The sequence below is a fragment of the Podarcis erhardii genome (genome assembly GCF_964252035.2).
Source record: "Podarcis erhardii genome assembly, chromosome: 14".
Lineage (NCBI taxonomy): Eukaryota > Metazoa > Chordata > Lepidosauria > Squamata > Lacertidae > Podarcis > Podarcis erhardii.
In genome coordinates, this window is record NC_138503.1 from 26,447,936 (window position 1) to 26,471,453 (window position 23,518).

At 48.2% G+C, this 23,518-nt stretch overlaps 1 protein-coding gene across 7 annotated transcripts in view; it reads right to left on the minus strand.

Annotated features, from left to right (window-relative positions):
• The window catches only part of MEGF11 (multiple EGF like domains 11), a 345,349-nt gene that overhangs the window by 214,686 nt on the left and 107,145 nt on the right, over positions 1–23,518 (minus strand). For all 7 annotated transcript variants that reach the window (XM_081838780.1, XM_081838776.1, XM_081838778.1 and 4 more), the window contains exon 6: positions 15,566–15,658. In XM_081838780.1, the coding sequence (XP_081694906.1) occupies positions 15,566–15,658 (93 nt within the window). The remainder of the gene's footprint in view (positions 1–15,565; positions 15,659–23,518) is intronic.

A 23,518-nucleotide genomic window follows, 5' to 3' on the forward strand; every position in this document is an offset into this window, starting at 1 on the left:
CCCAGGTTGCGGGAGCAACGTCGTTGTTGGCTTTGGACCTTCCTGTGTTCCTGATCCCTGCTTGGCCTCCTGTTCCTGACTATCCGGTGTTCCAGTTCCCAGCTCGGCCTCCTGTTCCAGCATACCTGTTCCCCGCCCGGCTCCCCGTCTTGGACCTCGCCCCTCTTCGTGTGGACTCTGCTTACACCCACGGTACCTTCCCCCGGGACCAGCACAGTTTGCTCCCGCCACACCCGCACTCCCCCTTCGTTGGGGTGCGTTCGGGAAAAGCCAGAGGCCATGGCTGACCAGGCGGCTGCGCTGGTGGCATTGGCCCAGGAGAACCAGGCCTTGACTCACACCGTTCAGCAGCTAAGCGATGTGGTTGCGGCGCTTCAGCAGCGGTTGGAAGCCTTTCCAGATCCTGGGGCCGACGCCCTAGCTCCAGGCAAGTACCCAGTGGCCTTGCCAGAGAAATTTGATGGGACCCAGGCCAGTTTTCCCATGTTCCTCGCCCAGGCCAAGTTGTACATTCAGGGGCGAGCCCGGAACTTCCCTGACGACCGCACCAAGGTGCATTTTTTAATCAGTTTGTTAAAGGACCAGGCGGCCAAGTGGGCTTTGCCACTGCTCCGGCAAGACTCTCCTTTGCTAACGGACTATGTGGGGTTTTGTAACCACTTAGAGACTGCGTTTGGTAACCCACTGAAGGAGAGCCAAGCCAATCGGGCGATTCGTCGGTTGAGACAGGACAAGTCCACAGCCGCCGCCTACGCCACAGAATTTCGGCTGTTGGCACAAGACTTGTCTTGGAATGACTCTGCACTACGGGACCAGTATCTTGAGGGACTGTCGGACGAGATACTAGACCAGTTGGCCATGATGGATCGTCCCACCACACTGGATACCCTCATTCAGCGGAGCCTGCAGATAGATGATCGGTTGGAGGACCGTCGCCAGACCCGGGACCGCCAGCACTCCCGACTCCTGGCGCCAGTCCTTCCCAGCAGGTCCACGCCCACAGCCGAGTTGCCAGTCGAGCCAACGCCGCTCGGGGCTGCGCGACCTCGGCTCTCCCCCTCGGAGAAGTCGCGGCGTCGGGAGGGGAACCTGTGCCTTTACTGCGGTGGGGGTGGACATTACGCCCGTTCCTGTCCCGAGAAGCTACCAGTCGCAGGGAAACCGCCAACCTCGGTAGCCGAAGGCCCTAGCAACGTGGGGTCCCAAACCATGCAAGAAGGGCCCTCACCAGTAGAATTGCGACATCTCATGGTACCGGTGCGTCTCTACCCTCCAGGTGGGCCCTGGATTCTTACCCACGCTTTGGTAGATTCGGGGGCAACCCGCTCCTATATGGACGCTGCCTTTGCCGCTCATCATCAGGTGCCACTTCAGAACAAGCCAGAACCGGTACAGGTGGAGGCAATTGACGGACGGCTCCTGTGTTCGGGTGCCGTCACTCGGGAGACCCAGCCCTTGGTCCTGTGTCTCCAGCAGCACCGGGAGGTGCGAACCTTGGACATTGCCTCCATGCCCCGGTTCCCCCTGGTGCTCGGAATGGACTGGCTAGAGGCTCACAACGTTCAGATTGACTGGGTCAAACGGACCGTACACTTCCCAGATCCATGTTCCCATGCTCAGTCGCAGATGCTAGCGGCCGCACCCACGGAGGAGGCAGCACCCACGCTCCCAGCCGTGTACCGGGACTACCAAGACGTGTTCGAGGAACGGGGGGCAGACCAGCTGCCGCCGCATCGGTCTTTTGACTGCGGCATAGACCTCCAGCCCGGAGCGCCCCTACCGGTGAGTCGCTTATACTCTCTAACAGAGCCAGAGCGCGAGGCTTTGCAGGACTTCTTGCGCAAGAACCTGGAGCGTGGGTTCATTAGGCCTTCCACCTCGCCTACTGCGGCACCAGTGCTCTTTGTTAAGAAGAAATGTGGGGAACTCCGTCCTTGCCATGATTACCGAGCCCTGAACAAAATCACCATCCCAGACCGGTACCCCTTGCCCCTTATTTCGGAGTTGCTGGAGCGGGTGCAAGGGGCACAGGTGTTCACCAAGCTGGACCTCCGGGGGGCCTACAACTTGATTCGGATCCGAGCCGGGGATGAGTGGAAGACAGCGTTTGGGACCCGGTACGGGCAGTTCGAATACTTGGTTATGCCTTTTGGTTTATGCAACGCGCCTGCTGTGTTCCAACGCTACATCAACCACGTGTTCCAGGATCTGTTAGACAAGTACGTGGTGGTGTACTTGGATGACATACTGGTTTACTCCCGTGACCCGGCTCGCCATGAGGGACATGTCCGGACTGTGCTGCAGCGCTTGCGTGAGCACCGTTTGTACGCAAAGCTCAGCAAGTGCGAGTTCCATCAGCGGACTGTGGACTTCCTTGGTCACCGGCTCTCTCCAGATGGGGTGCAGATGGACCCTGGGAAGGTGGCAGCGGTTCGAGAATGGGCGGCACCCCGGAACCGCAAGGACCTACAGCGTTTCCTGGGGTTCGCCAACTACTACCGGACCTTCATCGCAGATTATGCTCATTGCACCACCCCGTTGACCCGGCTACTGCGCCCAAAGACGCCGTTTTCCTGGGACGAGGAGGCAGAGGAGGCGTTCCAGGGGTTGAAAGCCTGTTTCCAGAGGGCGCCGATCTTACAACATCCTGACCCCTCTCGACCCTTTGTGGTGGAGACCGACGCCTCCAGTACGGCTCTCGGTGCCGTCTTGTCTCAACAGAATGGACCTGAAGCGCCACTCTTGCCCTGTGCCTTCTATTCCCGCCAGCTCCTACCAGCGGAGCGTAACTATACTGTGTGGGAGCGGGAACTACTGGCCATCAAGGTGGCCTTTGAGGTCTGGCGCCACCATCTTGAGGGGGCACGACATCCGGTGGAGGTGAGAACCGACCACCGGAATCTGGAGTACCTCCAGACCACCCGCAAGCTGAACCAAAGACAGATCCGGTGGGCGTTGTTCTTTTCCCGGTTCCAGTTCCGGATCCGCTATATCCCTAGCTCTCAGAACCAGAAGGCAGATGCCCTGTCCCGGAAACCTGAAGACAACGCAGACACGGTACAGCAAGCAGAACCCACCACGATCCTACCTCCAGCTGCGTTCCTGGCCACCCAGGAGGCGGAACCACTGCAGGCTCGGGTGCGGGAACAGCAGCGGGTCGACGCTTGGGCCCAGGAACGACTCCGGGAGCTGGCTGAAGGGTCCAGCCCACAGTGTCCGGGGCTGGTCCTGCATCAGGGCCTTCTGCTGCACCACGGCCGTCTGTACATCCCGCCAGGGCCACTGCGGCTGGAGGTTCTCCGGATGGCCCATGATGCCCCAGCAGCGGGGCACTTTGGACGGTATCGGACCACCCATCTGGTCAGTCGTGAGTTTTGGTGGCCCCGCCTGAAGGCCGACGTGGCTCGCTACGTTGCTGGTTGTGATGTCTGCCGGCGCGCCAAGGGTCCTACCGGGCGACCCCCCGGCCTACTTCAGCCATTGCCAGTTCCACCGCGCCCTTGGCACACAGTTTCGTTGGACTTTGTAGTGGACTTACCCCCGTCTCGTGGCTGTACCTGCCTTCTAGTGTTCTCCGACCATTTCACCAAGATGGTGCACTGCACCCCCTGCCCATCTGTACCCACAGCCAAGGAAACCGCTCAGCTGTACCTTCAGCATGTCTTCCGCCTGCATGGCCTACCAGAGCGCGTGGTGTCCGACCGGGGCGTTCAGTTCACATCCCGGTTCTGGCGAGCATTACACCAGACCCTCGGGACAGAGGTCTGCCTCTCGTCAGCCTACCACCCACAGACCGATGGCCAGACGGAACGGGCGAACGCGGTGCTGGAGCAGTACCTCCGGTGTTACTGCAGCTACCAGCAGGATGACTGGGTCGACCACCTGGCATTGGCGGAGTTCGCCTACAACAACGCGGTGAATGCGTCCACCCAGCAGACCCCGTTCCAGGCCAGTTACGGTTATCATCCACGGCTGTTTCCAGATGTGCTGCCGGCATCCGCGGTCCCGGCGGTGACGGAGTGGCTTCGAGAGCTCCAGTCCCAGCAACAGCTTTTGGTGGAACAACTGCACCAGGCCAAGGAAGCGTATAAAGCCCAGGCCGACCGCCACCGCCAGGTGGGGCCGGAACTTCGCGTCGGTGACCTGGTTTGGCTCTCCACTCGCCACCTCCACCCCTCTCGACCTTCGCGGAAGTTGGACGCCCGATTCACCGGCCCGTTCCCTATCGTGGACCAAGTCTCTCCTGTAGCATTCCGTCTCCGGTTACCCGCAACCCTGAAGGTTCACCCGGTCTTCCACAGGTCCCTGCTGAGTCCGGTGGCCCCACCCGACGAGTTCCACCCGAACCGTCCCCGTCCGCAGCCAGTGTTGGTTCAGGGAGAGCCTGAGTATGAGGTGGAACGCATCCTGGACTCCCGATACCGCAGGGGAAAGCTGCAGTATCTCATTGACTGGAAGGGGTATGGACCGGAGGACCGTTCCTGGGAACCAGCGGCCAACGTCCACGCACCTGCCTGCCTCCGAGAGTTCCATGCGACGTACCCCGGCAAGCCGGGTCCGGACCCTCGGTGGAGGGGGGGGCCTGGGAGGGGGGATGGTGTGATGGCCTGGGATTCCGATTCAGAGGATGAACCAGAGGAATCCCAGCCTGCACAGGAGTCCCCGCCTCCAGGGCCGGCTGAACTGGGGCAAGGCCTAGATGCTGAAGAGCCTGCACCTGTGACAGAGCATCAGGAGCTGGCCCCAGGTGAAGCCCTTCTGGCCCCAGAGGGGCTTGACGACTCAGTGGCCACAGGTGAGCCTCCTCCAGGGCCCAGTAACCCTTCGGCCTCTCCTGATCTGCAGAGGCTTAGGGCAGAGAGGCGAAGGGAACTGGTTGCCCCCAGGAGGAGTGCTCGCCTTAAGGCCAGAGGAGGCGGGGCTCCTGGGGGCCGGGACCGCCCCCGGCCTTAGAAGAGGATAAAAGCCCAGTCAGCCTGGCCCCAGGTTGCGGGAGCAACGTCGTTGTTGGCTTTGGACCTTCCTGTGTTCCTGATCCCTGCTTGGCCTCCTGTTCCTGACTATCCGGTGTTCCAGTTCCCAGCTCGGCCTCCTGTTCCAGCATACCTGTTCCCCGCCCGGCTCCCCGTCTTGGACCTCGCCCCTCTTCGTGTGGACTCTGCTTACACCCACGGTACCTTCCCCCGGGACCAGCACACTAACAATGAATCAATCTATGCAAGAAATACATTTTTTGAACACTACTATAAAAATACAGGATGGGCGCATAGACACAACCTTATACCGTAAACCAACTGACCAACAAACATATCTACATGCCTCTAGCTACCATCACAAACATACCAAACAGTCCATTGTATATAGCCAGGCACTACGTTACAGCCGCATCTGTTCCAATTCTACAGACAGAGACTCTCACCTAAGAGATCTACAGCAAACCTTTTTAGAACTAAAATACCCAGCAGATGAAGTTAGACAACAGATCAACAGAGCCAGACTGATACCCAGAGAGAACTTGCTGCAAGACAGACCCAAAAAAGAAAATAACAGAACACCTCTAGTCATCACATACAGCTCCCAAGTTAAAACAGTACAACGCATCATCAGAGATCTACAACCTCTCCTGGACAATGACAGTTCTCTTTCTCAAGCCCTGGGAGGAAGACCTTTCATTGCCTACAGACAGCCACCCAATCTTAAACAACTCCTAACCCACAATAATACTACAACCAGACTTAACACGGACACTGGCACCAGAGCCTGCAATAAACCCAGATGCCAACTTTGCTGCCACATACACCCGGACAACACCATTACTGGCCCCAACAACATTACACATACCATCTCGGGACTATTTAATTGCTCATCATCTAACATTGTGTATGCCATCAAATGCCAACAGTGTCCTTCAGCTCTCTATATTGGACAAACAGGCCAAACCTTACGCCAAAGAATAAACGGACATAAATCGGACATCAGGAATCACAAGACAGAGAAACCAGTAGGAGAACATTTCAATCTCCCAGGACATTCTATACAAGATCTCAAAGTAGCTGTTCTATTACAAAGGAATTTCAGAAATAGACTGGAAAGAGAAGCTGCTGAATTGCAACTTATTACCAAACTTAAAACCATGGAGAGACCTGGTCTGAACAAAGACATTGGATTCTTATCTCATTATACATGACAAAGCCATTTTTTACCTTTTCACCCCTTGCTTTTTCCTGTAAGACCTATTGCAGTCGTTAAGAGTCGTCAACAGGCTCATCACAGCTATCTGCCAATCACCCATTCCCACCACCCTTCTGAGTAATACCCCTCCCCACCTTCTCACTATATAGAAGGGTCTGGTGACTTCTGTTTCAGTGTATCTGAAGAAGTGTGCATGCACACGAAAGCTCATACCAAGAACTAACTTAGTTGGTCTTTAAGGTGTTACTGGAAGGATTTTTTTTATTTTGTTTTGAAGCGGCTTATCAGCGGATCAGCTGATAAGCGGCTTAGGGCTTAGGAAAAGGGGGGGAAAGGGAAAAAACCCCGCAGGAACTCGCAAGACATTTTCGTCTTGAGAAGCAAGCCCATAGGGAAATTCGTCTTGCGAAGCGCCTCCAAAACGGAAAACCCTTTCGTCTAGCGGGTTTTCCGTCTTGCGAGGCGTTCGTCTTGCAGGGCACCACTGTACTACTACTACTACTACTACTACTACTACTACTAATGTTGACTTTCTATCTGGCCTGCAGCTTGCCTCCTGCTCTCTTTCTCTTTTTCACTATCTTGGCAGTGGAGAGATCACTGCAGTGTGGCAGAGGAGATAAGAACACAAGAAAAGCTTGCTGGATCAAGCCAATGGCCCATCTACTCTAGCATCCTGTTCTCACAGTCACCAAACATGTGAGGAAACTTGCAAGCAAGACCTGGGCATTTCCCACCATTTCCAGAAACAGATATTCGGAAGTGTTACCTCTTTCTTGCCATTTTTCAACACTAAAAAGTTCATTGAGAGCTGCAGTCCTAAAGATCTGGAGGTATCCAGTTTGGGGAAGGCTGTTTTTCAAGCATACAACTACAAGTTCAATCCCTGACACCTCCCAATAGGACTCTTGTTAGAAACCCTGGAAAGTTGCTACCAGTCAGTGCAGAGAATACAGAACTTGATGGACCAGAACTTGATGGATCTGACTTGCTGTGCTCCTCAAACCCATTCCAAAGGCCTCTGTTACCTGTCAAGAGTTTGATGGGCCAAAATCATCTTTGACTCAGACCATAGCTTCTGGGGGAGTAAACAGCACAACCTCAAGCAAATGCTTCTAATCAATGAAGATAAAACTTTATTCAATGAGGAGTCAGAATAGCTGCACGTGACTCCACCTTATGCCCCCATCCTCTAAAATATACTGAGCCCTCAATCAGAGGTGTATGAAAACCTCCCATTCAAACGTTCTACTAGCCTATCATTTCCAGACTGGATAAGGCAGGCATAGGCAAACTCGGCCCTCCAGATGTTTTGGGACTACAACTCCCATCATCCCTGACCACTAGTCCTGTTAGCTAGGGATGATGGGAGTTGTAGCCCCAAAACATCTAGAGGGCCAAGTTTGCCTATGCCTGGGATAAGGCTAGAGAATTATTGATCAAGCAAATGTTTCAGGTTGGTTCTAAGTGACCAAGATCTGTGCAATATGTTAACTCCCCCCCCCCCCCCCCGCATGGAAAATACATGCGTGTAGGAAAAAGCCACATGCAGCCTTCTGTAAAACCATCTTCCAGCTGTGCTCCTCATTCATGAAAATCTCCAAGTGTTCAAGCACCCAGCTGCTCAAGGAATATACCTTCAAAGGAATCTTGCTGAGACATTACACTTGCCTGTTATGACCTTGGCTATTTTCTTTCTTGACAGAGATAAAGATGAAATAGGTTCCTCTTCTAATGACAGTTTGTCCTGAGAAGTGTGATGAAAACTACACTATCTGTGCAGATTACTGACCAACCTGTCACCGTGGCTGGTACTATAATTCTTTGTACACACTCTCTAGCTTCCCCCTCTCTCAGATGAAAAATTATTGTGAGTGCTTCCTCCTCCTCTTCCTCCCACAGCAACAACAAGCGAGAGTATCGCTAAATTAAAGATCTTGGTACGAAAACTAGGTTTGCAGCCCAAGGGGGATAAGAACATAATAAGATAAAAAGAGCTTGCTGGACCAGGTCAATGGCCCATCTAGTCCAGCATCCTGTTCTCACAGTGGCTGAACAGTTGCCTCTGGGAAACCAGCAAGCAGGATTTGAGCACAAGCGCACTCGCCCCTCCTGTGGTTTCCTGTGGATACAGGTCAACCAGCTGGAAAATTTACTTTGCTTTTCATGTATCACCTTCAGAGTTTAGTTTAGTTTTGTTTTTTTTAATCACCCTTTCCCTTTTGCAAAAGGCTGCAGATATCAGGACTATGTCTTACAGTGAAGTGCCCCCAATGTCAAGAGTTGCCAGCGATCTCAAAATAAGGTCTAGGTAATTACAGTGCTTTGACAATGGACTGTTTCTTCAAAAATTCAATGAAAAAGTTACATATGAAAAAGGAAATTAGGTCTAGGTCAGAGTTGTGGTCCTTAAGCACTACCAATGGCTTTTTGGAAATGTTCCTTTAAGGTGCGGAATCTGATCTGGAATATAGCTCAGAGCCACACATACACTCTGACGAGACCAATTTTGAAACAACAAACAAACAAACAAACAAACAACAGCCCTTTATGCAGGTTTTCAGGGTAGCTTAAATAATGTAATTTCCTCTTGTATTTATTTTTGTTATTTAGTTGATTTATGACCCACCCTTCACTAGCAGGCCCCAGGGCAGGTGACAGCAATTTCAAAATACAGAATTAAATGCAGTTCAAAAGAAGTAACAATCACAATAATAGGGTGAGCCCTAAAAGTATACATCTCAAGGGACCTGAAGGAGTCCACCCCCATCGTTCACCCCTATCATTCAGCCTGGACACTGAGGTCCACCTCTGAGGGACTATTCCCTCACTGCAAGAAGTGAAGTTATGGGGAACCAGGCAGAAGGCCTTTTTGGTAGCAACATACGCCCTGTGGAATGCCCTCCCATCAGATGTCAAGGAGATAAATAACTACACAACTTTTAGAAGACATCTGAAGGCAGCCCTGTATCAGGAAGTTTTTAATGTTTCATGTTTTATTATGTTTTTATATGTGCTGTAAGCCACCCAGAGTGGCTGGGGCAACCCAGCCAGATGCATGGGGTATAAATAATAAAATGTTGTTGTTGTTGTTGTTGTTGTTGTTGTTGCTGCTGCTGCTGCTGTTGCTGTTGTTGTAGTAGTAGTAGTAAAGAGGAGCATCTTCAGCACATGACAGAACTATATAATGAAGGTGGCAGATAGATGACTGTGGGGAGGGAATTTCACACCGTTGGGACTGCCAGTGAATACCCTTTCCAGAGCCATCACCACTCCAAAACTTCTGAGGGGGGTGGAACTGTCAAAAGGGTCCCCTCAACTGATCTTAACACTTGGGAGGATCTGTAGGGAAGGAAGTGCTCTCTCAGATATTTGGGGTCTAAATCATTTTAGGGCTTTAAGCACTAAGGTGAAACAGAGCCGGTGTGGGTTGTAGGCTAGCTAGGGAAAGTCTCAGAGGGCTGTATTTGGTGCCCAGGTCTGATGTCGCTCCCTCTGCTATAACATGTGGTTCATTTCAAATGTGACAGCATAGCTTTCCACATACCAAAGGCCACTCTTGTGTATGAAGGACATTTGCTGAAGAGTACTCTAATGCCATGCTTATGTACTTGTACTGAACACTGATCAATCTGGATGTCCGCCACTCATAACCACGAGAGCCTCTGCTTAAAGCCAGGTATATCCCCAACAGCTTTGCGCTGCTCCACAGGAAGCCCCAAACCAGCCTGCTGCTGCTGTTTGAAGTTAATTGCTTTGAAATCATCGAGCAGGTGAGCAGGAAAGGTTTGCACTGAGCATTTGCCACTTTTCTTCTGCATCTGAACAACCAAAGCTCAGGTTGAATGAATTAAAATGTCACCAGGGTGGAGGGGGGTGAGACTTAAAAGCCATTTTAAAAAAAGAGAGAGGGAGGGAGGGCTGGAAACTTCTTACTGGCTAGATATGATTCCCCTTTAACATTATTAAGACCTTGGAAACAATTCATTTCAACAGTTGTCTTTGTTATATATAAAACAGATGAACCTCGCCACTTCTGTTTTTCATTGGTATGGTAATCAAGCCTCTATATATTACTGATTTCTGATATGAAATCAAAGCAAGGCCTGGAGGCACAGGCAGCTGCCTGCCAGCCAGCATACAATGTAGGCAAGACGCCATGCCGAGTCAAATATGGCACAGACTCCCTTTCCCTATTGATAAACTGTCTCTAAAAGTCACTTCAACCTTGACAAGCACCAAACTCTTTAATGAGATTTATGGTCCATCATAAGGGCTACAAGAGACCAGCAGTTTGGAGGACGGGATTGTGGATCGTCCATCTTCAACAAGTGGGCCATGCCCCAAACATTGGTGGTATGAGGGCACCACCACCAGTTTATGAGGGATGGGCAATGTCCCAGTGGCTTGTATGCAGAAGTTGCCAGGTGCACTCCCCAATGGCATCTCCAGGTGGGGCTGGGAGATACCCCTGCCTGAAACCCCGGAGAGCTGCTGCCAGTCAGGGTAGACAATACTGAGCTCAATAGACCCATGGTCTGGTTCAGAACAAGGCAGCTTTCTATGTTGCCATGTTTAGAGTTTGGTGTTTAGAGGAGAAAGTCAGAAAGGAAGGGGGGTGGATAAAAACTCTGATGCAGATGAGGAAAGAGCTCAGAAGAGTGGCACAGAAACATAGGAAGTTGCCAGGAAGTATCAAGGCAGAACAGGCCACGGCTCTGACAGGCAGCAGCTCTTCAGGGTTTCAGGCAGGAGGCATTCCCAGCCCTATCTGGAGATGCCAGGAATTGAACCCAAAACCTTCTGGATGCAAAGCAGATGCTCTACCACTGAGCTAACCCCATTCCTAGATTGTGGAAGCCAGAATCTGCAGTAGACAGATGGTGCTGTGGGGGTGGGGTAGGGAAATGCCTGCTATCGTCCAAAACATCTGGTACCAGATTGGGGAGGCGGAAACTGTTCTAAGGCTCACAACCCAAGTTCTCCAGAATTCACCTGTGGGATATGAAGACATCCAAATCTCCAAGACTAACAAATGCAGTAATTATATTTAATGAAAAGAGTACACTGAGATATCAAGGCTAATCCCGGGGTAACGTTTGCAAAGGCTACCAGAGAATAGTTAATTTAGGAGTTGGCTAACATCCCTCTCCCTACAGCCTCCAAAAAAACCCTCTTGCAAATGAAATATGCTGGATCTTTGCCCAGTGAGCGGAAATAAAAGTTATGAATAATGCTTCCTTCTCCATCATTGTCAGTGCTTTAATATTCCTAATTATTTTTAAAAGCTGGAATATTTAATGTAAAGAGGGTTCCACTTTAAAGAGAGAAATCCCCTTCCCAAGTTAGTGGCCTTTTGTGATTCACATAATGGTATTTGTCCAAAGCCCTGTACGGATATTCAGTGTGGACTGCATTTTTCAGTATGCAGATTATGCAAATGTGGACATACATCTTTGTGGGTTCATGGAGGGAACAGGGACTGCTGCCACCATCACAATTCATCACCACCACCCTGAGCTCCTTCAAGGGGAAGGAGGGGTGGGATAGAGCTTCAAGAAATGATAAAATAATAAACAACAAGCCTAAAGAGGAACAGTGCAGAATGTCTGCACAAGGGTGCAAATACCTATATAGAGGCTGGAACCTTATCCATGCCTTGTCTTTGTTACACCAACTGGAGTTTTTACGGCTCTGCCATTGCCCCACCCTGCCATTTGCCCCCAAACCATACATATTACAGAAGTATGCATTGTGTCTGTGGGCAAAAAGAAACAGAGGAAAAGAAAAGAAGATGATAAAAAGACTAATCCAGAATAATATCACTTCTGGGCAATATTTCACAATCATTTTTACCAAGGGCTTTTAAAAAGCTTTTCTATTAATAGCCACTCAGTATTTCATCCAGACTTGTTAGCTCTTATCAGCCTGCCTTCTGAGGAAAAGATTCCCCCGTCTTAAGACAAGGGAATTTAACATCTTTAAGTGGAACCGTACACCACTTATTGGCAGCTGTGTGCCCATGCCTAGAGCGGGTACGGTATGGCTCAGGGGTAAAGCACCTGCTTTGCACGCAGGAGGTCCCAGGTTCAAGCCCTGGCACTTCCAGTTCAACTAGTTTTTGTCCACTTTAGAGCAGTCTCTATTGGGTGTGATCCACACTCAGTTATGGCCACTCACTGGGAGCCTGTGCTAGGAAATCCCTTGCCTGGGCAATTAGGCAACCCATTCCTCATGCACACCCTCTTTTGCTTCCTGTTCAAACAAGGCTTCCCACCTGCTCTCTGAGTTCCCCCAAACACATCACTTTCTTTCCTCAGGATCAGTGTAACCCTTTAGGAATTCCCTAGATATAGCCATAAACTACACCTTCACTCTTCAACTACTGTAATCCCAACCTCCTTAACCAACACTTTCAGCTACCTGCATAGCCGTAGGGACTTGGGAGGTGTTATGTACTGAGTTGAATAGGATCCAAAATGCAGCAGTCTGATTGGTCCGCAGGAGCCACCCAATCCAGCTCCAGGTGGAAGTGAATCCACAACCTGATTGGCCTACAGGAGAATCCCGGAATTAGCCAATCACGTGCAGCCCATTGTGTAAATAATGTATATAAAGCAGATATTTTGGGGGAACATTCATTCCTCCTCACCACTATGAGCTGAATAAAGAGCATGAAATCCACTCTCAACTCTGAGTATATTTCAGGAGGGGGGAGAAAATGCTTCTTGTTAGTCAATGTGCTTCCATAATCCTTCAAACCCAAATCTGTGATGCAGAAGAGGGAGTGTTCCAGCCTTCCAACAGAAAGAACCAAAATACCATTCCATCATCATCTTCATCTCCACAGATGTTTGTTGAAATTTCCAATCGATACCAAGAATAGAAGGGAGGCCGCCCACTCAGTTAACTACAATAAGTTTATTGGACAGAGCTCTATTATTTACCCATCTGTTCCAGCAGAGTTAACAAGATTATTACCATTATTTGGAGAAATAGATGTGTCACCTTATATTGCGTAACTCTGATGTTTACTTTCAAGTACACGTTCTAGAATGAGTCTGCCAAGCCAGCAAATGGGGTGATTTGCCAAATTAGCAGAAGATCAGACAAATTTGGCCTTCTTTTGTCAGTTGGGATGCAGGTGCACAGAAGTTATCCTTCCGAGAGGATAAAGCCATAACGAGTTTTGCTGATATTAACTGCCCCAGTTCCCCTGAGCAAAACGGATAAACGTCCAAAGCTATAGCACCAAAAATGTATTTGAAAAACCTTAACTATATGCCCCATTTGACTGTTCCTTTAAAGAGAAAAGAGAATGGTTCAAAAGCATATTTTACTCTTGTTTCATACACAAGCTTCCTGAGAACAATGTTGTGGTTGTTGTGGTTTTTTTTTTAAGAAAGTGGGCTCCTAAAGTGGTAGAGCAGAACAAGGGAGAGTGTAACCTTGCTGTGACTTGAGTTTCTTATGTAAAACACAATAACCAGTACGTGAGCTGCACGATGATGGAGCTCAGCGGTGACTCAGCACTTGTTTCGTATGCAGAAAGTCCCAAGTTCAGTCTCTGGGGTCACCACTTAAAGAGACTTCAAACTGCAGAGACAGAATGAGACCACTGCCATTCTAGAAATGGAGAGGAAGATGGACTGTGGTCCATCCATAGGATAGGACCTATTCTCAACACTACCGGTTATTAGAATTCTGGTAGAGATATCTATATCATCTATCTATCTATCTATCTATCTATCTATCTATCATCACCATCTATCTATCCATGTTGTGCTAGGTGGCTCTTCATCTGACCCAGCAAGAAATTTCTTAGCTTATTATGTTATTCAGAGCATACCCTCTTTAAAGAAATTAATGCCTTAAGACATTAGTTACGCCTCAATGTTAATCATCCTCATTATAAGGGCATCTTATTAGTAATCAAATAATTAAATACCATGTTCTTCATGAACAAAACGATGCCCTAACTTAAAAAAAAAATTTAAACGCACAAATCATAAAACAAGTATACTCAGCTGTTTCATAAAACTTAATGTACACCAGGGGACCACAGAAGTTCAAATATGATAGGATGAGAAAAAAATGTTAGGCTGTGCAGTGTTGAAGTCCCTGGCAGTAAATGACAATGGACTAGGTCAACCTTCCCACGAAGGCCATAATGGCTGGAGCTGATGGGGCACTGTGGCCCCAAATATCCAGAGAGCACCAGGCAGGTCAAAGGCTGAACGGGGGGGGGGGGGGGGAGAGTCTGCCTGTATATTCAGAAGGCCCAGCACAAAAACGAGGCAAATTCAAATAGGTACTGGGGCACAAGTGCCCTGAGAGATCTCACTACTAACTCCTGCTAACATTACTAAATAATAATAATATTTATTTATTTATTTTTTAAAAATGAACTTTGGGTTTGCCTCTAAGGTCCTAGAAATTGTCCTTGAGGATGAAAGCATCAGTGGCATCCATAGTCCTACATACACACACCACTCTGGAATGACTCAACTTTCAAGGCTTTTGGGGTGTGGGGCAAATCCAATATGATATCCAGAACCCATTAGATGCTATAGTGCTGGGGGACAGGGTGGGGAAGATAATGTTAATTAAAAACTCAGAGTAGGCATCAGGAGTGGGAGGCAGTCCCATAGGACAGCTGTTTGGCATGGGCCACCTGAGCCCTGGAACCAACCCCAGCGCAAGGCATGGCTTTGTTTGCAACGGTTAAAAAGAAGAAGGAAAGAGCAAGATAGCATGAAGCCAGGAGGAGAGGGAAGTTCTGCAAAGCTTACTAGTAACGATGACATAGACGTCAAACCAGAAAGGGTCTGCAGCACTTGCACAAACCACGTTCCGTTCAGCATCCACCACAGCTTTTATATCTGGGTGCCAAGACGGGTGGGTCGAGAGAAGAATGACATCCCCCCCCCCCCATATAGCAGAAAGAACCCAGTAATGGGAAAATGGAATAACCTCCCTACTACAGAAGCTCAACCTCAACAGAAGATGCTTATATGCTTGGACAGCGAGCAACAAATGAGTCATAGTGCATTTATGACATTATCAAAACAAACTGACCAAAATAAATAAATAAATAACAGGATAAAAACAAAATAAAAAAATTCCTTCCAGTAGCACCTTAAAGACCAACTGAGTTAGTTCTAGGTATGAGCTTTCGTGTGCATGCACACTTCTTCAGATACACACTTCTTCAGATACAGGATAAAAACAGTAACAGGTTTGCTGCTTCGTTTGCATTGTTCTCATCTCAGAATAGACAAATGAAACCAAAAGATTTACCATAAGGCAAATGTCCTCTTGGGACGTCTAAGTAGGAAAGCTATGGAGAATCAATGCTGTTTTTTCTACTCACCGCTGGAACAATCTGGGCCCCCCCAGCCAGGTTCACAGTGACACGTGTCAGGAGAAACACACCTTCCGTGGACACATTCTTCTGTGCAGAGAGCTGGAAACAGGGAATAAAATCATATATTAGTTATGTTGCAATGTAATGGGAACAGGGGTATGATTTGTGTAGATTACCAGCAGAAATTTTTGTACTTGTCTGCATCCTTAGGGGTTTTATAATGTATGGCAATATATTTTTCACACACACACAACGAACCCAAATAATCTGGGCTGAGCCTCCACAGGATACTGAACATGCCTTGAATGAGGACTTCACCATCTTGCCTGGCTCTGCTCAAGAACTATTAAGGCATAATGGTTTGATCAAGATATAAGCTCAGAGTTAACCAGACAAATCAGAAGACCTGATCTCTGTGAGGATTCTGATGCAGATATAGAGGGCATTAACCCTCTCCCCGCCGCCGCCATACCAAGCCAGGCTGGAAGTTCCAACCTACTATTTACATTGGAGGGGTATCTTTGTGCCACTGGAAGCTTTCCCCTCCTAGTGCAATTGTGGGTGCAAGGAGACTGGGATGAATCAGAATTACAGTCTGGGGGATAATTAAAGGGTTAAAGCCACAAACACCCCCACCTTCACAACCAGGATCCCAGTGTGAATTGGGGGGCCCACATCTGCCGTTTGAAAAAGAAAGTAATTCACAAAATTGCTAAATGTGTGAACAATATTTTGTTACTTTGGTGCAACAAAAACAGCAAATCAGTACTGTATTGTATTTATTGTATTGTATTGTATTGTATTGTATTGTATTGTATTGTATTGTATTGTATTCAACCAAATTTGTAAGATATCAGAAAATAAGACATTTGTTACAGTGTCATTCCCACCTCCTCCTGATTGGAGAGCTATACAGATTTATGCAAAAAAAGAGTACACACACACACACACACACACACACAATGTTATCCAATAGTCAGTTTTAATGGCTGGATTTTACAGTGCAGCATCAGACTGTAATTAGCAGCCAGACACCCTGTTGCCACAACTCTACTGAGCACTTTAAAATCTAAGTCTTACATTGTGCTTTTCCTTAGCATTTAAACAGCTTTGCAGACTTTATCTCAATAATCCTTAAAATATCTCTTGCACGGAAACCTGGGAATTAAAAAAGAAACCTAAGAATATGGGAAGCTGCCTTATACAGACTCAGACCATTGGTCTATGTAGCTCAGTACTGACTGCACTGACTGGCAGCAGCTCTATAACCAGTCTCTCAGTCCAACCCAGACATTCCGCATGCAGAGTAGATGTTCTACCATTGAGCCCCATCCCTTCCTACAGCACAAGCCAGTGGTAGACAAGAATTGGACCCAAGCAATTATGAAGAGGAATCTGAATTCTGCAAAGTCCTGACTTTACCTGATAATCTTGAGTGGCCTCAATTATTCTCGCTGCAAAATGGAAATAGAAAGACTTACGAGGCAGAGTTCGGAAGACAAATGAGCTAGAGGGTTTGAAAGATGCTTTGCACCTCTGAAGAGAAGAAGTTTTGATTAACTGCCTACACTGAAAATGGCAGCTTTGGGTTCAATACATCAAATCTACCCTCCTACTTGAAAATTGAGTTGCAGTTAGTGCAAGTTTCTATATCTGTCCCATGCATTAGTATTTTTGGTGGGGTGGGGGAGAGAGAAAGAGAGAAAAGAATGTGTCCTGCTGTAATCTTTAGCATTTAATTAATTTTTCATTCTATTAACATTCCACATAATAGGATAGTGGTCCCCACGGCACTCTTCCTAATGTACTTTTGCAAACGATCTCGCCATTTAATGGAACTATAAAAATTACTTGTACCAAAAGGTCAAGCTAAAATAAAGATGAGCCTGTGCTCTTAGGCACTGCCCTATTCTGCATACTGCCAGAGACCCCAGGGGTAAAGAAAACTCTCTCTTGCAAGCAAGCAAGCAAAGGTAACATCGTTTTCACCACCCAGGGCAACAGCCAGTCCTTCTTGTGAGCAGACTGTTCCACCACTTTTGCATCTCTCCCCCACCCTGCCCCATCATGACGGACCATTTCACAAGAACAATCCAGCACCTCATTGATTAGTTTATTATTAGCATTCTTGGCATGAGTAGAAGATCAGTATGGAGTTGGATTCAGCCTGGTAATAAAACGACCTACATCAAAGCCCTGCCAAAACAGCCAACTTGGTTGCAAATGCGTTTAGCATGAGATATTGGGCCGCGTTCAAGGTCATGCGGCAATCATTCCTCAGCATGGAATTTAAAAAGAAACGGGGGGGGGGGAGGAAGCCTACAGATGGGAGCTGGGAAAACAGATCCACTCGATGTTTATCGCTTCTTGCCTTTTTTAATTGCAGTCGCCAGTTTGGCTCCAGCTCAAGCCACAGTGAAACATGCCGACGGACTAAATCCAACTCTTAACACATCTTAATCTCCAACCCTCCAAACCCTGCTGCCAATTTTCAAATCCAAAGATTGCTAAAGCAACTGCTCAGGAACAGGGTTTTCTGCAGGCCTGCGTGAGTAGCTCAACGCTTTGCATATAAAAGGTCACAGGTCCGATCCCCAGCAACTTGAGATAGGGGTGTCGGGAATTCTGGGGAGCCACTGCTAGATAATACAGACAATGCTGGGTGCCTGATACGATTTGGTGGAAAGCAGTTTCCAGTGTTCATGAGAAACATCCATAGCTAAGAGCACCTGATTTGTATGCAAAAGGTTCCAGGTTCAATCCCCAGGTTCTCCAGGTAGGGCATGGAAAGGCTCCCTGCCCAATACCCCAGATAGCTGCTGCCAGTCAGTGAGCTAGATGGACTTGCTTTAAGGCAACTTCTTAAGGGGGGGGCAGCCACAGTGGTGGCATCATTATTAAGCATTTATATAGAGCTTTAAAGTGCTTCAAATATGACTATTATTTATCTATTACACAACCACTCACCCAAAGGTCCCAGGATGGGTTACAGCAGGCATTGCCAAACTTGGCCCTCCAGCTGTTTTGGGACTACAGTTCCCACCATCCCTGACCACTAGTCCTGTTAGCTAGGGATGATGGGATTTGTAGTCCCAAAACAGCTGGAGGGCCAAATTTGGGGATGCCTGGGTTACAGCATTAAGGCACAATATTAAAAGCAGTTTAAAACAACTCTTATGTACATACACATACAGCTGCGTAATATAATCATAGTAATAAGACTTAGCATGGGTGCAGAACTTTTAAATGTGAAAGTACACATTGGGGAAAAGACACCTGCATTGCAGGGGTTCAGCTACATGACCCTTGTGGTCTCTTCCAAAGGTACAATTCTATGCGTCTATGACTGGGCTGTCAAAAAGACACACAGTTCCAAATTATAAAAGGACAGAGTGGGGAATCGAATACAGACACAAAGAGTGAAGGAACCACACACGCCAACTCCCTCATGTGCAGAGCTACAACGCCTTGCTAATGACACAGTAAATGAGATATGCAAATAGCGCAACTTTTGGATGTGAGCACAGCCAGGGTTCTAAGCCACTGGCTTAAAGAAGCAAAGAAAGGGAAAAAATGATGCCATTCCAGCAAAAAAGCAAATCCCCTCCCTCTTCCGCAGGGAGACAGGCTCAATCAATCCTGCTAAATCAATAAAGTTAATACAATAACATTCCCCTTTATTATTCCCAGAGTTTAATATCCGCCAAGAGATGGCCAACTTACTGGCCACACGGCCCTAAACTGCCATTAGTACACTTAGCGATGAATTACGAACGTCTTCAATGGGATAATGTAGTTAGCATACCTGCTGAATCAGCACAGCACGTGACTCAAGAATCCATGTGCTTAAACTTTTTCCTCTGTTCTGTTCTTCCCCTGGAGTTCAACAATATTATCATTTATAAAGTTTTTCAGTCATTTCACTTCCTTTTGGAAGCAAGGCCTCATTCCATATCCTGTGTGTGTATGCATGTGTCAAGAGGCCATAAACTCTGAATTTTGGCAGAATCCTTTGCAACAACTCACCTAACTTTACTCTCCTCCTTCCAAGCCATGAGAACAGAACAGGAAATTATTATTTTTAAAAGGAGTCATCCACATATGGAGCTGGTGTAGGAAGTGGTGGGTAAGGCATTTGGCCCAAGTTTGCATTTTGATACCAAATTTGTGCTTCCTGAACCAAAACACAAAATTTCTGTGAAATTTACATTTCTCCAACCAATGAATGTGCACCTTGTTGAAAAGTGCACCAAAAAAGAAGTGTATATTAGCATGCAAAAATGAATTCTGTCAGTGGAAACAGCTTGCAAAAGTGCATATAGTAGACAAAGTAGTGTATATATTGCAAGAAATATGCACACAAATTATTATGGATGAAATGTGGCTGAAAATGAGTACAAGTTTAACTGGAGACTTTAAAAAGAATTGCAAGTATTTGCAGAGACGGCGCAAACGGAACTTAAAATTCAAAAAGATGAAACTGAGAGAAAGCAACATTGACATACTCTTCCCTCTCCCTACCCCATCCTGGTGTCCTCTATATACTTTAGACTACAGCTAGTAGCAGAGTAGAAAATTCAGAACAATACTCACAGCCACGGCCCCTTCTAAGATTACACAATCATGCTATTATTAGGGATATACTGCAATGGTCAATGCAGATCTCCATGTGCTGCCTTTCAGCTAGAAGTACTCTTATTTGGGCCCATATGTAGGCAAATGATTTGGGGTGTTCCAGTACCTTCCCTTTGAAGTGGCTTAATTTGCCTTTTGCTTGAAGTTCCATTGTATGTAAAAAAACTTGCACACCATTCTCTTGAAACAGAAGCACCTTTCATTTTCATTATTCCAAAATGCTTAGCTTTGGGGCATACAGAACAATTCACCCTTAATGTTCTTCCTATGTGCCTTCTCCAGATTGGCCCTAGGAGCTAACCCTTAATGACTGACTCACCTCCTGTCAGGAGCGTGTGCCGGAGCCAGGCCCTGTGACCAGCAGGGCTTCGCAGGACTGGGGCTTTCCTAAGTTTGTTCTGAAGAGGCAAGGTGCGGCCGCACAGGTGAGGCCAATTGGTAACTCACAGCACCTGGTGGCAAGAGCTGGGAAGGGATACAAGGTCAGCATTTCCCTTTGGCTCTTTGCCACAGCAACAAGCTTCCTGCCTTTGGTTTCTTGACTCCTTGCTTCCTGATCCTCGGACCCTTGGCTTCTTGACTCCTGGCTCTCTGACCCTCGGATCCTTGACTTCTGGACTCCTGGCTTCCAGACTCCGTTCCTGCTCCCACCCTGTCATCTTGCCCCCGGTCCCGACGTCCTCAGCCGGGACTTCGACCACCCATAAACTGGACTGTGACACCTCCTTTCACTGGGACTGGTTCTACTCAGAACAAAGGGTGAGAAGACTACTTCTCAGTGGCTAAAAAGCTCCTCTTTCATGCTGACTGGGAGGCACTAGGGATGCTAGGGAGAGTGACTCTGCTGGGGCCCTGCTGCAAAATTAGTAACCAGTCTTTGTCCGCCCCCTAAAGCCTCAGAACCCTGAACCACTATAACTCTGACTGCAATTCTAATCAGCCCCAGCCAGCACAGCTGCCCTACACATAGTCACATCAAGTAGACTATTGGAGGACCTCAAGGGTGGTCAGCTACCTATGAGCTCTGGTGCTTCCCCACAGTCTATCCACAATGAAATATAAGCACTCTGGGCATGGCCTGTATCACTCCTCTGGCTGAGCACAGCACAGATTAGCATGCTGTTGGGTAAATGATAGAGTCTCTCATTTCACACAGTATGTTGGTGCCCACCATTCTGCACCTCCCTCCTGAATAGAAGAGCCGTAGCTCAGGGGCAGAGCACCTACTTGGCATGCAGAAGGGTCAACCCTGAGCATCTCCAGGTAGGGCTGGGAAAAGACTCCTGTTGGAAAACCTGGAGAGCTAATGCCAGTCAATATCGAGCTAGATGGACCAATGTTCTGACTCAGTTCAAGCAGCCTCCTGTGTTCCTAGTACTTAATAATGATAATAATAATAATAATAATTTATTATTTATACCACGCCCATCTGGCTGGGCCTCCCCAGCCACTCTGGGCGGCTTCCATAAAAACCAAAAATACAGTAAAATATCGCACGTTAAAAACTTCCCTAAACAGGGCTGCCTTAAGATGTCTTCTGAATGTCAGGTAGTTGTTTATCGCTTTGACATCTGCTGGAAGGGCGTTCCACAGGGCGGGCGCCACTACCGAGAAGGCCCTCTGCCTGGTTCCCTGTAGCTTTGCTTCTCGCAATGAGGGAACCGCCAGAAGGCCCTCGGCGCTGGACCTCAGCGTCCGGGCAGAATGATGGGGGTGGAGACGCTCCTTCAGGTATACTGGGCCAAGGCCGTTTAGGGCTTTAAAGGTCAGCACCAACACTTTGAATTGTGCTCGGAAACATACTGGGAGCCAATGTAGGTTTTTCAAGACCGGTGTTATGTGGTCTCGACGGCCGCCCCCAGTCACTAGTCTAGCTGCCGCATTCTGGATTAGTTGTAGTTTCCGAGTCACCTTCAAAGGTAGCCCCACGTAGAGTGCATTGCAGTAGTCCAAGCGGGAGATAACCAGAGCATGCACCACTCTGGCGAGACAGTCTGCAGGCAGATAGGGTCTCAGCCTACGTACCAGATGGAGCTGGTAAACAGCTGCCCTGGACACAGATTTGACCTGTGCCTCCATGGACAGCTGTGAGTCCAAAATGACTCCCAGGCTGCGCACCTGGTCCTTCAGGGGCAGAGTTACCCCATTCAGGACCAGGGAATCCTCCACACCTGCCCTCCTCCTGTCCCCCCAAAACAGTACTTCTGTCTTGTCAGGATTCAACCTCAATCTGTTAGCTGCCATCCATCCCCCAACCGCCTCCAGACACTCACACAGGACCTTCACCGCCTTCACTGGTTCTGATTTAAAAGAGAGGTAGAGCTGGGTATCATCCGCATACTGATGAACACCCAGCCCAAACCTCCTGATGATCTCTCCCAGCGGCTGCATGTAAATGTTGAAAAGCATGGGGGAGAGGACAGAACCCTGAGGCACCCCACAAGTGAGAGCCCAGGGGTCTGAACACTCATCCCCCACCACCACTTTCTGAACACGGCCCAGGAGGAAGGAGCGGAACCACTGTATGACAGTGCCCCCAGCTCCCAGCCCCTCAAGACGGTCCAGAAGAATGTTATGGTCGATGGTATCAAACGCCGCTGAGAGATCCAGCAGAACTAGGAAACAACTCTCACCTTTGTCCCTAGCCCGCCGGAGATCATCAACCAGTGCGACCAAGGCAGTTTCAGTCCCATGATGAGGCCTGAATCCCAACTGGAAGGATAAGATCACAGGAAGAGACTGTCCAGCCCTGAGATCCTCAGCTTCCTTGCATCCTTCTTTCTCATAGGCATCATAGATTCAAAATATGGAAGACATCCAAAAGAAATCAGGCATATTTAACACATAGCAACGCTCTCAGAACACACACAGTTATGTTCCAGATGGGAGACGAAAGAGGCATTGCTCTTATCAAGTACAGAGAGGGCCATACGGAACCCTTCACCTGGTGTGGGCAGCTGTTGCTAGCAAATTTTAACAGGAGCTATTTTTAAATGCACATCCTTAGTTTTGGCTCCCAAGAAGGTGCCAATGCGTTTTCTCTTGGCCATAATGTATCACTGGGACAACACAGAGACTGTTTAGCAGCCCAGAGCTGGCTTGATTTAAAAAGGCGATAAGTGGAATGAAGTGGGGCCTTGCCAAAATAAAGTGGGCTATTAACCAAATGAGAGATTATAACACAGACCACTTAAGAGTCTTCTCTTTCAGTCCTAGGAAGACATGTGGTCCTGAGACCTTTGCACCAGCCAGTGAGATGTTTTGCAGGATGAAGAAAAAGGCCACTCGAAAAAGGCCACACTTCAAAAGTAAAGCAAGTGTCAC